The following is a 17058-nucleotide window of genomic DNA, read 5'->3' as shown; positions in this document are numbered from 1 at the left end:
TTAAAAGTGCAGGATCATTATGACACCCTCTGAATGCATGCCAAGTTTTGTGTACTTTCGTTCATGGGGGGCCTTACAATAAAATAATTTATGTGTACATTTAGTGACATACACCAACAAGGATTCCCGGGACACTGAAAGACCGGGGTACACAAAACTTGGTGGGCATGTACCCCCACATGGATAGCATGGAACCGTCATTTTTCGTTTTCATCTGCAGCCCCCCCCGCTGGACTGGACCCCCCGAAAGGAGGGTAGGGCAGACACAGTTCTCTGTGAATCTTTTATGGTATGTTGGTCTCAAGGGCCCACATCAACCTGGCTCATAATCACTCATTTGTGATTTGCCCCCCGGTAAAAAATGAAAATCAGTAGGATTAAAAGAAAGCCAAAATAAATATTCATCATCATCATCATGGCTGCATTTTCAGTATTGGCGAGAAGTAGTCGTTTGTCCACTAGATGGCGCATCGTTGCAGTGAGACGTAATTTTGTTGGAAGTTAAAAGTGGGTTGGAAAAAACAATGGACGCTTCATACAAGGACTGTAATTTACCGCAGCGAACATCTAATAAGGATAGGACGATGTTCACATGAAGTGTAATTCCCATTTCTTCTTGAAGCCGAAATAAATCTGAGGATGTTTATCGGACATGCTTGGTTTTTACTGCAGGTACGTTAATCTTGTAATATCAATAAGGACCTAGGTAATGTTACCGTTAGCGTTGGTTGAGTGATGGAGGCATTTGATTTATTGCATTTGTAGAAAACTATAAATGCGGTTATACCAAGCAAATGTATAGCAGCACTGTTTGTATCTTTCGACTGTCATTTATTGCACGTGCTACAAAATCATTCTGTGCAATGGAAGATTTACCAACGTTACACCGGTCTGATACAGTTTTGCCTATACATGCGTGAGACTGAGACGCCTGTTTATTTTGTTTTAAGTGCGTGCAGGGTGTGAGAGGGGAATCGATGTGCTTTGATTACAGCTTGGTAGTTGTAGTCTGTGAAATTAAAAAGCACGTGTGTGTGAAGTATCCAAACAATGACACCTTCATTTCATTATGGCTGCTTTAGCAAAACACCTTAAGCTACTGTGTAGTGGGTCCCATTTAGAAGTGGCTACTTCATTCGCGCTTTCCTTGACTCATGGAGCTGCGTGAATGTTATTACAACTTTGCGCCACGATATGACAGTTTAAGTCCGCTTGATACTGTAAGGCGTAAGCCATTGGTTTCCAAAGGAGATTTTATTTGTGTCGCCAGCATAGCCTATTGACAATTTATGTTGTAAATAGGCCTACCTTATAATCCTACCTGTAGCTTAGGGAAGCTAACAGCTTTCTATTAGGATCTAGTTTGTTAGTTACCGTTTTGTCATAACTCCCTGATGCATTTTTGCATTTAGAATAGCCAGAGCGTGTATATCTCAATCGGGAAATTAAACAATATCGGGTGCCTATGTCGCCTAGTGCTGACAACAACCCCTGAACAGGCTCAGAATCCCAGGACACACACCACAACACAGACGGATGTTTAAGAAAATGTACAAATCTTTATTACATACAGGTCAAAAGCATTCCACCCACACAGGTTTCGGGCAAGGGTTAATAGGTCAGCATTGGTCACACAGCACAGCTAGGATCTTAGAAACAAGTGAGTAGAACCACACCATCAGCTACCATGGGTTTCGGAACCCTAGTCACATCAAGACATCAAGCAGAGTACCACAGCAAATCTTGTTCTCGGCACACAACCATTTGCACACGTGCACACTACGGATCCCCAGACCATTACCAGCAACTTAGCCTCCCAACCCCCCCCCCCCCCCCCAAGCCAGAACCCATTCATGCAGGCAGAAACATAACACACAAACAAACAAGTAAAAATGTCCGTTCGGTCAGGGCCCCTCCTGACCGAAACAAAAAAACACAAAATCAAAATAAACTGAGTCTCACCCGGCCACTGTGCACCAAGTAGGCCGGGGAAAATTACAGTCTTTTATCCACTAGCACAGGACCTTTAGCTTGAAGCACAGCCAGTGGACTCTTATTTTGCCTTCACAGGGGATGGGGTTGGCGTGGGCACGCCGCCGCTTCCTTGGCGTGATGACGTCACCGTCCTGAGAACCCGGAAGCACTGCGCCACTCGACTCACTGCTGCTGACAATGGGATCACCGTTCCTTTAGATCGGTTTGAGAGCGCAGAATAGTCTTAACGATCATACGATCTCCAGTCCTCTCTCGTAGCCTCTTCCCTCTGCTAGATGCGGCCGGCAAGCTTCATCGGTGACATTGATTGCAGGGCCGCGCAGGAACAGCGACACCGTCTTAATGGCTGGATCAGTCGTCCGTCGTCCGTCGTCCGTGCCTCGCTTGTCGCTCCCTCTCCCCCAGACTCCCGAATCACATACTGGTGAGCCCTTTTATTTCCCAGTCCATTACGAGCTCCACCAATCTGCATCGCAGCCATCCACTCTTCCGAGGGCCTACACCTGTATGTCATCCACCCCGTGGGCGGCGATCGTCCATCCTGGCCACCGATCACAAACAAAACAGCGGCAGACACAGACCAAAGACTGGCCATTACAGTACATCCCCCCTCCCTCTACAACACAATATGTCCAGTATTCTTGTTAGCAGTCTGTATTGCCCCAATAAAACATTCATAATGATCACACGTGTCTGTCCCCCCCTCTGTATAGTCCCCGATGATCAGCAAACACACAGGTAAACAGATATGTAAACACATTCTATGCAACATTTGGGAGACACACAGGGCCCACACGACACCTATGGACTAGGCTGGGTGAACCCAGCCTGATCTGCCCGCTATTTATTTTTTGATTTCTTAAAAGATTGAGCTTGGTCTGATGAAAGCCAGACTAGCCATGGACCTCAGTTAAACAAGGCAAGGGAACATGAATCAGCCTATATTTGCACTAACAATAACGGACAAAAGCTCTTCAACTTTGGCCCGTTAAAATGTGTATGAACAGTCTAGCGACGCATTTCATCAAGGCCCATTTGGACATGTCAGTTATTTGCACCACTGGTTAGATGTAAAACAGCATTTCGTTTCAGACTAGGCTACTGTTACTTAATTTGTGCATTAACAATAACGTTTCAGACTACTGTTACTTAATTTGTGCATTGACAATAAAGTATTACATGAACTAAAGATGACTAAAATCTTATGTAGAAGAAGAAACATTCACAAAAAATCCATCCATCCAAAAATGACCTTTGTTTTTGATAGCTGTTGAAAACGGCATGGAACTGACAGAGATGTTTTTGTTTAAAAATACATAAAAAAATAAATAAATAAATAAATAAATAACATTATGCTGATACCTTTTGCTTTTCCCAAATACAATGTAGCCTACAGGTGTAAGTGACCTTTCATCAATCCAGTTGCAATGGATGAACTGTGATGAACTGCCCTACTTGTGATTGTTTAGAGATTTTAAAGGTTTTATAACAATGCTACATCTTCTTTGGCTATTCTACAATCTTTTCACCTTTTCAGCACCAGTAGGCTACTTTCTGTGCAGCCGCACACACACACTCAGGCATGCCAAACAAGCATACACAAAAGTTTCAAGAGTGGGGGATGGAGTAAAATATGGAGACAAATTGAAGTGTGATTTATTTTCGCGGAACGGATGTACAGGACTGAGCGGCGGTCATATTTTGTACCGCTATGCGGTACATCTAGTTGAACTAATAACAGACGTGTGTCGAAAATTGACTTTATTTTCCATACGGAGAAATAACATATGCAGAGTCTAACCAAGGTCAATCTTGCCAAAAAAGCCCTCAAACCTGAAAACACATGAGGCAAAAGTGCAAAACATCACAAAACTAACTAAACTAACACGCGCATATTTTTGTATTGCAATGTAGCCTACAGTTGTAACAGCGCGTAACAGTCGTTTTACTCCCCGGATGTGCTCATTATAAAGAACGTTTAACGTGTCCCAAAAACAGCTATCAATTAATCACCAAACGTCTTATAAACAAGTATTGCCAGGAGCAACACCTTGCAAAAAATGATAACAATAGGCCTAGGCCTTTATATGGCTCTGCTCCTGCCTAGATTCGAACTCAGAACTACCTGAAAGTTGCAGACCTGTTCTGGAAATACGTGCATTAACCCACTCGACCGTCAGACAACGCTATCTGCTTCGAGTAGGCCTATTGGGTAGGACTGTAGCCTACACTGGTTGCTGTGGCACAGTCTTGAGTGACCGAATTCGTTTTTCTTTGTCATATGAATGCTGTCATTTTGTTAACATTACTGTTAAGGAGATGCTGTAGGCAAAGTCTATATTTCAACCTCGTTAGTGTAGTAAAAAAAATCAGAACTATTCACAAGGTTTCTGGGCAGCATATTTATGTTCTGTTAGCAAGCGAACTTCTCATGACTACCGACAAAGTAGCCTACTGCCAGCTGACGAAGCTCTCATTTTTAAACATTACTGAGAGACAGACACTGTACAATCAAGAAATCTTGCCACTGAATCCAAAACTATGTTTAACATTATGTACAAGGCTTAGGCTACAGTGGACTAGCATGTTGCAGGGGCTGCTAAAAACACAGAGAAACGCACTGAAAACTCGGCCAATCACAGCCCTTGCTGTCGAATGCGCCGTCTGGTTCGACCGTGGAACCATAGACATAATATACATAGACGCCGCATCGACCGCTACTCCTTACTAGCGCTGACGAGATTTGGAGCCGCCATCTTGGACCGGTCATCCACTCCACTCAGTGTAATCTGTTTGGCCGGTGAGATGAGCTGTCAGCGCACTTAATTAATCATATCTCACTGAATACCGAACAGATTCTCACGCGTTTTTTTTTGCTGCAAAGGTCATACATGTAGCTATGATACAGGACACATGATTTAGCGTATTTTAATATTCATAGTGGGTTTAACAGTAATAGAATATTCTGATATATGATATAAAGTGACCTGACGTCCGATATCAAAACTGGGAACATAATCCATGTTTGACAGCATAGACAAAACTAGTTTGATACAAGTTCAATGAGTTAAATATAGTTCACAGTTGACAGAAAAGTTCCATCAACAGCATTATTCACAGTCCACAGAAAGGTTCCATAAACATTTAAGTGAGATCAGTGCCATTCAGACATCTGAGGGGTATTCCAAGTAGGCCTATGTGGTTTAGTGACAAACTTGGGTAAATTGACTCAGAATAAGTTGTAAACCTCCCAGTAGAAAAGCTGTATGATACAGGAAACATGGTTGTGTGTATATTCATAGTGGGCTTAACAGTAATAGAATATTCTGATATATGATATATTATAAAGTGATGACATCTAATATAAAAACTGGGAACATAACTAATCCACGTTTGACAGCATAGACAAAAACTGGTTTGATACAAGTTTTAATGAGTTAAATTTACAGAAAAAAATCCATTAACATTTTCAGTTCAGTGCCATCAAAAATAAAGTGATGAACAGACATTGGTGTGGCATAAAGGAAATGGAGTAACTGGGTTCAATATCAACAGCATTTGTTAGACAAGTCCCATAAATATTGTAAAGTGCAAGTTTGTAGGTTTGTTTCTGATCCTTAAAAATCAGACATTGGTTTGGCATAGTAAGTGTAACAGTTCATCAATTCAAGACAAAAAGGTGACTTGTCACTTGTACAGTGTCAATGGGTTCATCAACAGCATCTGTTATTTACAGTTCACAGAAAGGTTCCAGTGAGACAGAGTTACCGTCATGCAGTTGGTTCTATGATTTCGACAACTGGTGCATGTCATTTTGTATGTTCCCACCTTGCTAAAATTGCTTGGGTACACTTTGGCTGAGAACAAAAGTGCTTCAGACAGCAGGTGGGCAAATAAGATGGCATAGTAAACTGGGTAAACTCCATAAAAGAGGACTGAGTCAACCAGACGATGGGAAAATGGGACACAGAGGTGATGAAGGTGGAGAAGGTGGAGCTCATAAATCAAACATTCAGTCACAGTGTAGCAGATGCCCTGCAGTACTGCAATGAAGAGCTGCACCTTCCTCAGTTCCAGGGGTGTGAGGAGACCGTTCAGTTCATTCACAGTCTTCTTGAACAAGGCAGTTGTTCTGGAGAGATACAAAATAATAAATAAATGAATGAAAAGGAATTTGAGAGGCATCTTATTCTTGTTAGGGTAAATGACATGTGAATAATACAGTGTTGGGCAAGCTACTTCGAAATTTTAGTGAGCTAAACTATCAGTTACTCTGCCATGAATAAAACACTACACAAAACTACCACCCAGTCAAATGTATTAGTAGCCTAACACAAACACAGCAGTAGGCTAGTTCACTACATAGGAAGCTACTTTAAATTGTGCTAATTTCACATGACAAGAAAAGTGTAGCTTGTCTGGCTAAGCTACTTGATAAATAAAGAAGTTGAGCTATTGAAAAGTTACTTTATTCAGGAAATAGTGAGGCTACCACCAACACACTTAGGCTACAAGTAGCAGCTAGCGATTGCCCAATAGGCTAGTCTGTGCCACTTGTGTAAAATTCGCCGGCCAAATCTAGTATGATTTATTTCTACAATAGCCTTCTTGTGTCAGTTGTAATCTAAGTCAGTGTTATGGAATATGACTTCTCAGGTCTCAGTTCATAGCCGGGTGAACACCGAGTAAACATAGCCTAGCTAGATGGCTACGATTTTCATACAGTAATATCAAAGATTGCTCCTTCTCAGCTCTCTGGTAATATTCTATTCACAAAATACAACCAATAGTACGGTTATGTTAAATCTTACTTGTGAAAAGTAAATCCCCCGAGTATGGTCCGCCGATTTGAGAAGGAACATGCTGCACAGTGCTGTCATCTTGTGTCTTCTGCTGCAACGCAACGAGGAGTATGACCGGTCCAAGATGGCGGCCGCATTTCTTGTTTCCAGCAGCCAATGCGGCGTCTATGTATATTATGTCTATGCGTGGAACTCCACAGCGGACTATGCTGCCCCCAAGCGGCTGCAGTTGTACTTACATTTCACCATTCACCATGATCGTGAATGAAGTGTCAATTTTTAACTGGGACCCACTGTAATGAATATCTTGATCGATTGACAAATAAGCTGTCACAAGACAACATAGGCCTAAACATTCATTTAATGGGAACACCATGCTATTGAAGAGATACAAAATGATCAGTGGTGCAACTGGTCATTTTGAGTGGCCTACTACTGCTAGCTTGCTATTTTAGTGAGCAGTTTGAGGCCCACATGTGATCATTATTTTTGTCCATTATAATCACAATGTAATATGATCTGCCCACAAAAAAGAACATCGTTTGAAGCGGGGTCATGCATGCAGTTTGTTGTAACTGTTTTGGTATGTGACGCAAAATTAATCTGCATTATTCAAGGCTTGCATTCGGTGTCATGTCACCAGTTAACATGGACATCAGGATATCATTAGCTAGGTAGCTACTAGACTACCACTATAGATTAATGATGGTTGATGATGACATTGAAATGACTGCTCTCTGTGGTGTAGTGGTAGTGCTGATTGCTACGTACATTTCGCCTCCGCGAGACTCATGTTCGAAAAACCTTTGTCGTTTTACTTTGACACTTTCCAGTTTGCAGAGCATTTTGTGTGGATAAGCGGACATGCATTATACACAAACTGGTGATTTCCGCGTGTTTTCGGCAAGATCTTTCTTCATATTCTGTCTCACTGTGGGCTTGTGAAAATGTGAATCTCCCAGCACTCGAGGGGCGGAGGCAGAGCAAAGCGCTGTTAACAAGTAGGCAGGGTCTTGTTGAATATTCACGGATTTTATGCAAATATCACAAGTTAACCTGCTCACCATCTAAACTGGAACACCATCATTTACAAAGTTTTTTTACACAACAAAAACAGAAAGGATAGGGGCAGCAAAGGTAGAGGAGTCATTTCAGATAAGAACAAGGTAAATTTATATGCTTGTCAAAACGCACCCTAAGCAGAAGAGCTGAGTATCATACCGAAAGAGCACATTCGCTGTTTACACGCGTCATATACAACGGTAGCCTAGAAATCTGGACACGCCCCTAGCGCAAATTACATTTGCTGCCAGGGCTAGTCTAGCAACTCTCCGTTGGCTTGTGAGCTCCAGAAATCGAAACTCAATCAGGCCAATGAAATCGTGTATAGAGTTGTTAGGTGGGCTTAACATAATGATTGATGGCAGAGTTGCAACGTTTTGGCTTGAATTCCCTGCTACTTGAAAACAAATAAGATGGATGTTGCTGTTGGTGAACAGTGTGACACGAGTTAAGCTATTAAGTTGGCAAACGTTTGAACTAGCCAACTAGCTCAGCTGGTGGGAAACGCATGGGACTGTCCTATTGCGTGCAGAGGGAATTTGAAAGACAACTGATTATCCCCCCCTCGGACTGAGCACTGCGAACGGTGAGTGCCCAGACCCTACATTTTAATGAATGAATATGCAGACATGCTGAATTATGTAGCACATACATTTTGAGTTTAACGTTAACAACCCTTTTCCCAGTTTATGAAGTTGTGCGTCTATGAGCAAAGTAGACATGGTTACTTTGCTCATAGACGCACAACTTCATAAACTGTATGATATGTTGCCTTAGACTACGGTAGGCTAATGCAGCTACTGCTAGAGAGATAGATACTTTAGTCATCCCAGACGTGTAACGTGAAGTCGTGCATGGTTTTGATGTCTCCGTCCTGCAGGCGGTAGCCAGAGCGCTCTCCGCTGCCATGTGTGAATAAACAAACGTCCCCCCATGTCCCCGGTATAACGTTATTGTCGGGTCCTTATACGTATTTGAAATGACCAAATGCAAATGTCATCCGAGGGACCTGACGGTGACGTCCCCAGAAAGTCCTGCACCGGACGTCACGCAATAACCAAACGATAACTTGCTCCGGACATCAATAAGGTCACCGGAACGTTCGCTAGAGAACATGACGTTCGGGACCAATCGGGGACGTCGTGAATGTCGGCATAAGGTCCGGGGGACGTCCCGTGTTTGTCGGGTTAATACTTATTGCTTGTATAGCATACTGAGACTACAGATACTACAGCCATACCAAGAAATTCAGTGGGTGGCAATTATAACACTCAAAAGTAAATTAGGAATTGATTAGTTGCCTAACCATTGACTAAAGGGCATGAACAAGGAGACATTCATTTTCTGCAAAATATGCACCATTTATTTTAAACATTTTATTCTTAAGTTTGTCGGACAGATTTATTTTAAATTCTGGCGAGATGCCGTGTGTAATAGCCCGCATGCCTCGAGACAGACAGTTGCGTAAGGGCGAGTTTATCCTCTGCTAATTTCTGACTCAAAATGACAAGTGGATGAGCGATTGTAAACGACAGATCAGAGCTAGTGAGCGGATCGGATGGAATTTTGTTGGAGCGCGGAGCGCTTTTTAATTTAGAGGCCGGAGCGGCCGTTCTGTTCCGCTTCAATTTCACTCCGATACCGCTCACACCACGAGTCTGAGGCATGCCCAAATCCACTCAGAACTCATAAAACCAAGACCATGAAATTTCAAAGATATTGGTCTAAGTTCGTTGATGGGGATGGAGTTTGCTAAATATTTTAGAAAGGAAACTGATAAGTCATACAAGTGTAGGCATATTATTCCTACAAAACAACTACTGTAGATACCATGTGGTGACACTGTTTCAGTGATTTTGGAATCTAAAAAAACACATTTCGCGGAAACACGAGAGTGTGCTACGGAGAGCAAAGAAAAATGTGAGCAATTTGAATATGCTTCATATGAAGTAGAAGGCTGAAAGTAAAACTTTGATGCTAAGCCTGTATTCTTTAGGCAATTAATCCCACTGACGCTTATGTGTATTGACGTTGCCAAGCTTGTTCGTTGATGCACTATCGGTGTTGCATTTTAAAATAAATCTTCTATGAGTGAAATTGCCATTGCTCTTAGTTCTTAGGGATTTAAGTTTTCTGTTTAAGGTGACAATTCGGCTTATATTTATTTCTCCCTCTTTTAAACTGGAGTGAGCGTGGAGCGTAAACAGTCACCTATGTGAGGTGTGTTGAATTGCTCGGACAGCTGTTTGATGACTAGGGTCTAACTCGTGCCGTGGCAGCACTTTTTCCCCTCTAGTTCCATATAATATTTTCCTTGCGCACAAAGTGCAGAAACATGCTCCTGGTTGCCGGAGTTTTTGACACCAGCCTCCAAAGGGCTTTTCGTCTCTACCCACCTCTAATGTATGGGAAACACAAAAGAAATTCACGAGATCACGCCGGAACGCTATCAGGCCTGTAAAGGTGAGTTTGGGCGTAAAATCGGATCTAAGACGGATGGTCACTAGCGCAAAGCTTATAAAATATTTTTGCCCGTGACCAGCCCACATTCATCTTGATTTCATCAGGCGCATTGTTCAAGAAGGCTGTACTAATTAACCAGAGGTGTGTTTTGGGCGTAACATCCTTTAAACCAATGAGAATTACATATGTCATTCCTTTTAACAGCAAGCAGCGCAACTTTAAACATCAGTATTTTGATAGATAGCATATTTTTTTACTACAATATTTATCTGGAGACTCAGTCAGGACGATGGAAAATCAGGACACAGGCTTTTATTCTTTTCAATGAGGGGGCCGTCCCCCTCAAGGGAGAGATACATGCTGGTGTCACCCCATTATTGGTTTCACCAGTATTCAGAGGTGGAAAAAGTACGAAAATATTGTACTCAAGTAAAAGTACCAATACCTTGATGAAATATTACTCAAGTACAAGTTAAAATACCGATCTGAAAATGTACTTAAGTAAAAGTAAAAAGTAGTTCATTTAAAATGTACTTTAAGTAAAAGTTACTTAGTTACTTTTTTTATAGGGGGGGGGGGGGGGGGGTACCAGAACAACCAGTTTTACCAGAGACTTTCTAATGAGGAGATACAGCACTCAAAAAATCCTCCATAGTAATGCATGGGGTTAGTCAGTTGTATACAAAATATCACAACCCTTCCGCAGCAAAACGTTGACATGTGAATACATTGAGCCAATCATGTGGTGTGTTGTAAAATACATTGAGTGCCATCGTGCCAATCATCTGTTGTGATCTCGCTGCTGGAGCAAGATTGGTGTCGTGAAGCCTTACGCACACGCATTTCTGCCGAAATAGATGCACGATAAGTGCCCAAAAAGTTTTGCAATATGGCCGCCGAGTGGAGTGGAGGTACTTGCCTGAAAAGGACTTTGGTCCTAGCTCGAGTTGCTGCAGCCAGCAGCTAAGGCAGCCATGTTCATGCTCCTAGTGTGTAGCGCTGTAGCTGCAGCAACTCGAGCTAGGTAAAACCGATTGTTTCAGTTTTGTTCATACCGACAGTACTCGGTGACGTTGAGAAATGGAGATCTATGTGAAAAATCACCGGAGTTCTCCTTTAAGTTTGAGCAGTAGTTGATTTTCAAAGTTAGTTGCACTCATCCTTGCGTCGCTTTGCAATGAACAGTAATCCAGCACAACTGAAAAGCCCCTCACAGGCAGCTGAGGCAGGCAGGCTAATGTTGAGTTGCAGAGAGTTTTTTTATATTTGGAAATGAGCAGAAGGTTCAGCAGATTAAAGGGGCGTCGAACTAGGGGGGAGAGTGGGAAGTATAGGGCCCCAATGGAGGAGAGGGCCCTTGAAAAGTGGAATACAGGGGGCACAACATTTTCACCAGGCATTAATAACTCAGGTAATCCACACATAAAAAATCCAAACAACTCCATAAGTAGTCATGTGTAATGAAGTGGAATAACACAGGGAAAAAGTATTGAACAAGCTAAGAAAAAGCACTAAGGCAAGGAAAGGGAAGGAACGAGCTGGAATCTGTAAGTAGTTAGAGTAGTTATCCTTTCTATCTGTGCAAATTAATATAAGCTTGGTTAGTAGCCTACATATTGATGGGCTATAAAAAGGTTTTTCATTACCAAGGTGTCACACAAGAAACATTTCATGATGGATAAAAGCAAAAAGCTCTCCCAAGACCTTTGCAACCTTATTGTTGCAAAACATATCAATGAAACTGGTTACAGATGCATTTCAAAACTTCAGAATCTTCAGTAAGCAGCATGGGAGCCATTATCTGCAAGTGGAAGAAACATCACTGCATCATCAACCGGCCACGCAATATTTCTGACCAGGGAGTCAGAAGGATAGTCAATTCCAAGAGCCAAGGACCACTCGGAGAAAGCTCCAGAAAGACTTGAAGGCAGCCAATTCAATTAAATTCAATTAAACAGTTCTGGAAGTAACTAAATATCAGGATTCACAAGAGGGACCCCTGGAATCTGTTTAGAACAATGGACCAAAATCACACCTGATACTGTGACTAATACCTTTTGTCATACAGGAAATGTCTTGAAGCTGTCTAAAGGCTTTTCCACAAAGTATTGAAGAAATTTCAGTAGGCACGTTCAATACTTTTTTCCTGTGTCATTCCACTTTAATACACATAACTCTTATGTTTTGGATTTTTTATATGTGTGTTAATATAATGTGTGGTGAAAATTTCGAATAGACTCACTGGAAGTTTAAGTTAATTACTGAAAATATATATGACTATATGTCCACCATATATTTATTTTACCTGAATATTTTAACTTCAAAATTAAATGTCAAAATGAATGTCAGACGAAATTTAAAGTTTGACTGACTGGATTCTGTATACAAAACAGTGAAAACTGTCTAAGGTCACTCTCACTCTCCCTTGCCAAAGAGCTAAATGGTTTAGTCCGCCTTCACGATTCATAAGGTAGTCTATCTTTTGTTTATTTAGTTGAGCATCGCTAGTAGTGGACCGCTAATTGTTGTGCTGCTGGTGCAATGTCTTTCTCCAAGAAAGCCAAGTCAGGTTATTAAAAAGAGAGACATCAAAACGAGGGGAAACAACTGCTAATAAACTTCTTTCCAAAGAAAGGTGAGCACAAACGTCAAAACACGAAATCCCATGGTGTTTGCTTGAATATCTCCGCTCTCATTAGTGCTAAAACGAACTGAGACAACCCATTGAAATAGCGGAAAATACACTTTCATAGGTTAGGCTACACATGTAATCTGATGCATTTTGTGATCCAGCTCCATCTCCCATCACTTTCAGAAAGACTGCATGGCGCCAGCTTGATTCATGTCCTGCTGTAGGCTACATGCTGATCATTATCACTAGGCTAGTGGTTTAGGGCGGGATTACTTTTCTCTCCCTTTCTGTTTTCGTTAGTCTTAACTTTTTTTGTTTACTCAAGTAACGGATGGGATTTTTGATGTAGCGAAGTACAATACTTCGCTCAAAATGTAATCAAGTAAAATTTAAAATACCGATTTTATAAACTACTTAAAAAATACAAAATACACAGAAAAACTACTCAATACAGTAACGTGAGTAAATGTATTTCGTTACTTTCCACCTCTGCCAGTATTCTCTCACTATACAAAACAAATCTTAACCTTAATAAAAGTGAAGCACATGGCAGAAAATCCGAGTGTAAGATAGGAATAAACTTTGCGTCTTGATAATAATCCGCTTTGTGCCAGGTTTTGCGTCGTGAAAATATGGCCCTAGTAGCCTAGAAATCTAGACGCAACATAGTGATAGCAAATGTAATTTGCTGCCCGGGCTAGTCTAGCAACTCTCCGTTGGCTTGCGAGCTTGAAAAATTAAACTTCGATAGGGCCAATCACATCGTGTATAGAGACGTTAGGTGGGCTTAACATAATGATTGATGGCAGAGTTGCAACAGTTTGGCTTGAATTACCTGCTACTTGAAAACAAAGAAGATGGATGTTGCTGTTGACGAACAGTGTGACAAGTTAGGCTTTTTTTAAGTTGGCAAAAGTTTGAACTAGCCAACTAGATCCGCTGGTGGGAAAACGCATGGGACTCATGAGTTGCAGCGCTGTCCTATTGCGTGCAGAGGGAATTTGGAAGACAACCGATTATCACAAGGGCAAGAAGGATAAATAGCACAAAGCATTCTGTGTTTAATTAAACCTGTCAAAACCTGTAACAAACGTCCATCAATGTTTGCATATGTAATTCTTCCCCCGTGTTAACATCCTATTAAAATGTTTGTGTTTGTGTGAATGAATGAGAGAGGTTTAGCGTAAGTGAACATAATATGTCTTTAATTTCTATTCTTCCCTCCAGGTGAAGTAGTCCCTAATGTTTGCAGCAGAGCTCAGTATGGCGACTGCAGAAACGGGTGAGTCCAGTCATTATTTATTAACCCGAAGAACATACTGTTCTCTTAGACATTCCTTCTGTGGATTAATCAGAAGCTTTATTGCACTATGCCAGTTATCATTGGAGTCATGGAGGTGGTATATCCTTCTACCTGCACTCACAGTGCAACATCATTGCTTTAGTCCACATGTCAAAGTCAGGACCCATGGAATGATTATATCCAGCCTGCAAGATGTTTTTGATTTTGTATTAATCCGGCCCAGTTTAGTGGCGACCTGTTACCTCAACTTAAGAACACCACTGTATACATGTGCAGCTGATTAGTCTTTCCATTTTTTGTGCAGGAGATGAAGATGATCTAAACTCCCAGCGCAGCCACAGCCCTGATGGCAATCGCCCTAACTGTGAGTCTGAATAAGAACTTGTACAAGATTTTACATACAGCGCCCTCCACATTCATTGGCACCCCTGATGCTGATGAAAAATCCAACTGTGAAGGGAAGCATAGTGGACCATGACAAAGGGTCCTATGTTCCCAGGGCCCTATGTTCCCAAAGTTCTACGTTCCCCAACTCTATAAAGTATACTGCTCAAAAAAATGAAGGGGACGCTTCAATCATACACTGGATCGGTACTCTGACACTGTTTGGCTCTGAGCTCAAGTAAAACTTTTGAGGCGAGTGTTTTATTTTGCAAGAACTGTCAGACATTCTGTGAATGTAGTTTGAGAATGGAGAAAAGGGTGGAAGGTTTCAAAAAATGTGTTTTAACAATTGTGGAAAACTGTAAGTGTTCCCTTAATTTTTTTGAGCAGTATATATAATAGGTACCTATTATAAAGCTTTAACCTATTATGGCAAGGAATTAGTGTAATTTATAGAGAAAGAGCAAAAATGATAGAATGAAGCTACTAAATGGTATCTGGGGGAAAGTGAGTGTACTGTATGTAATGGCATGTCTGTGTGGATGCAGTGGAAGCATCAGTAGGCTATGTTAGATATATGGGTGAGACAATAAGAGAGAAATAGTGAGGAAGAAGTAATGTTAAGTAGAGAGAGAGAGGGAGAAAGAAAGCAATGTGCCAGTACAAGGAGAACATAAAATGTGTGCCTACAAGGCAAGAAAAGTGCCTAAAGAGGAAGAGAGGAACCTTTTTTATAGCCACACTCCAAAAGCAGGTATATTCAATAATGTTTCAACCTAACCAGGCCCAACCCTGCCCATGCACTGACAGGAGAGGACTTGAAGGGGGCACAGGGGCTCGTAACAAACCCTATGCATACACGCATAACATAAAATGCACAACATATTTGCATATAGTTACACATGATAGTTATGTGCTAGCAGGAGTCATAATGATATAACACATAAAACACAAACCGACAGAAGACCATGTCAGCTGCCACACCCAAGCCACACTGCCTGTCTCTTACCCTTGAGGCGTGGGAGATAAAACAGTGCATGTAAAAGGCACATTTCTTAAAAATATGTTGGTTAAGGATTTCTAGACACCGGAACTCCAGCCCACGTGACATGGCATGCATGTATCCCCACAAGGCTGATAAGGAATATCACACATGCACATACAGTACTAACACACACACACACACACACACACACACACACACACATACACTCACACACAGGGATACTGACATTGTGCACAAGTTTGTAAAGTGTGTTGCTACTCAGTGATACTGATTGCGCCCCACTGGCTGAACCAGTTATGAAGACAGGACTTCAGGTCAATATTGCGCGACCAGCCGTGGCAGCTGCCAATGCACAGAGGTATCCTGACACAGACGCAAGGAACAATAGGGCACCCAGAGCTGACGGCTTCTGAAAGGGCGAGACTGTTGAGCACAGGGCTTCCCCCATCAGCATAACGCTGGTAACGACCCACTGTGTTGCCCAATCAAATCAGTGCTTATGTACCTACAGCAGGGGTCGGCAAGTAACTTTGACCGACCCCTAAATATATGAAGCACAAAAACAATGTTAAAGATATATTTTCTGCATAACACTATATTTAGCATGGGGATAATTTGAATAATTCTCATTTCAGTCTCTGAGCTGAGGATTGTTCTACTGGGGAACAGCTGGGCTGAAAGGAGTTCAGTGGGGAACTTTATTCTGGGAAAGACTGTGTACAAACCTGATGAGCAAGTACAGTGCTGTTTGGCAGCCAAAGAAAAGCTGAAGGAGAAAGAAATACTTTTCATCAACACCCCAGATCTTCTGCATCCAGACATCTCTGAAAACAAACTGAGACAGTTGAAAGACAACTGTGTGATGCTCTCTGATCCTGGACCTCATTTGTTCCTGCTGGTTCTACAGCCTGAAGAGTTCACTGAGCAACACAAACTGAGGCTTGAATTCTTCCTTAAATTATTCAGTGATCGATCATTTCATCATTCTTTGGTACTGATATCAACATTCAGAGAGAAGAGCTCAGGTCTCGTAGGAAAATACTTGCAACATCCACTGATAGGACAAATGATCAGAAAATGTAACAAATGGTTGTTGTGGCAGAAGAACGTCAGACATCTAGAGCTATTCGCGATGATGGACCTAATTGTAAAGGAGAATGATGGAAATCATGTGAAACCTATGGATGCAAAGTTTTATTCACAGAAGACTTATGAAAGCCTGAAACAAGGGGAAGTCGGCAATGCTGGCTGGTATCCAGTTCTTGGTAAGTTGAAGAACAATTTTTGTGAATTTATGAATAAACAAACGCTTGAACATAAAGTTGAAAGAAATCTGAGTTATAAATATTGTTACAGGGCTGAAATCAATCATGGATTCAGCAAAGGGCATTATGGGATGTAAGTAAACTTA

The 17058-nt window shown here is 41.7% G+C and overlaps 1 protein-coding gene across 3 annotated transcripts in view; it reads left to right on the top strand.

The window, feature by feature from the left end:
- LOC121704650 (GTPase IMAP family member 8-like) overlaps window positions 1-17058 on the top strand; it is a 47077-nt gene that overhangs the window by 5568 nt on the left and 24451 nt on the right. The window contains exons 1-5 of one of the 3 annotated variants that reach the window (XM_042085045.1): window positions 10296-10322; window positions 14182-14236; window positions 14562-14621; window positions 16283-16912; window positions 17004-17045. In XM_042085045.1, the coding sequence (XP_041940979.1) occupies window positions 14197-14236; window positions 14562-14621; window positions 16283-16912; window positions 17004-17045 (772 nt within the window). In that variant the 5' untranslated portion in view covers window positions 10296-10322; window positions 14182-14196. Of the gene's footprint in view, window positions 1-10295; window positions 10323-14181; window positions 14237-14561; window positions 14622-16282; window positions 16913-17003; window positions 17046-17058 lie in introns of those variants that run through there. The other 2 variants (XM_042085047.1, XM_042085044.1) reach the window with 2 other exon arrangements.

The sequence above is a fragment of the Alosa sapidissima genome, chromosome 3 (genome assembly GCF_018492685.1).
Source record: "Alosa sapidissima isolate fAloSap1 chromosome 3, fAloSap1.pri, whole genome shotgun sequence".
NCBI lineage: Eukaryota > Metazoa > Chordata > Actinopteri > Clupeiformes > Clupeidae > Alosa > Alosa sapidissima.
This window is presented reverse-complemented; position numbering and strand designations above follow the sequence as displayed.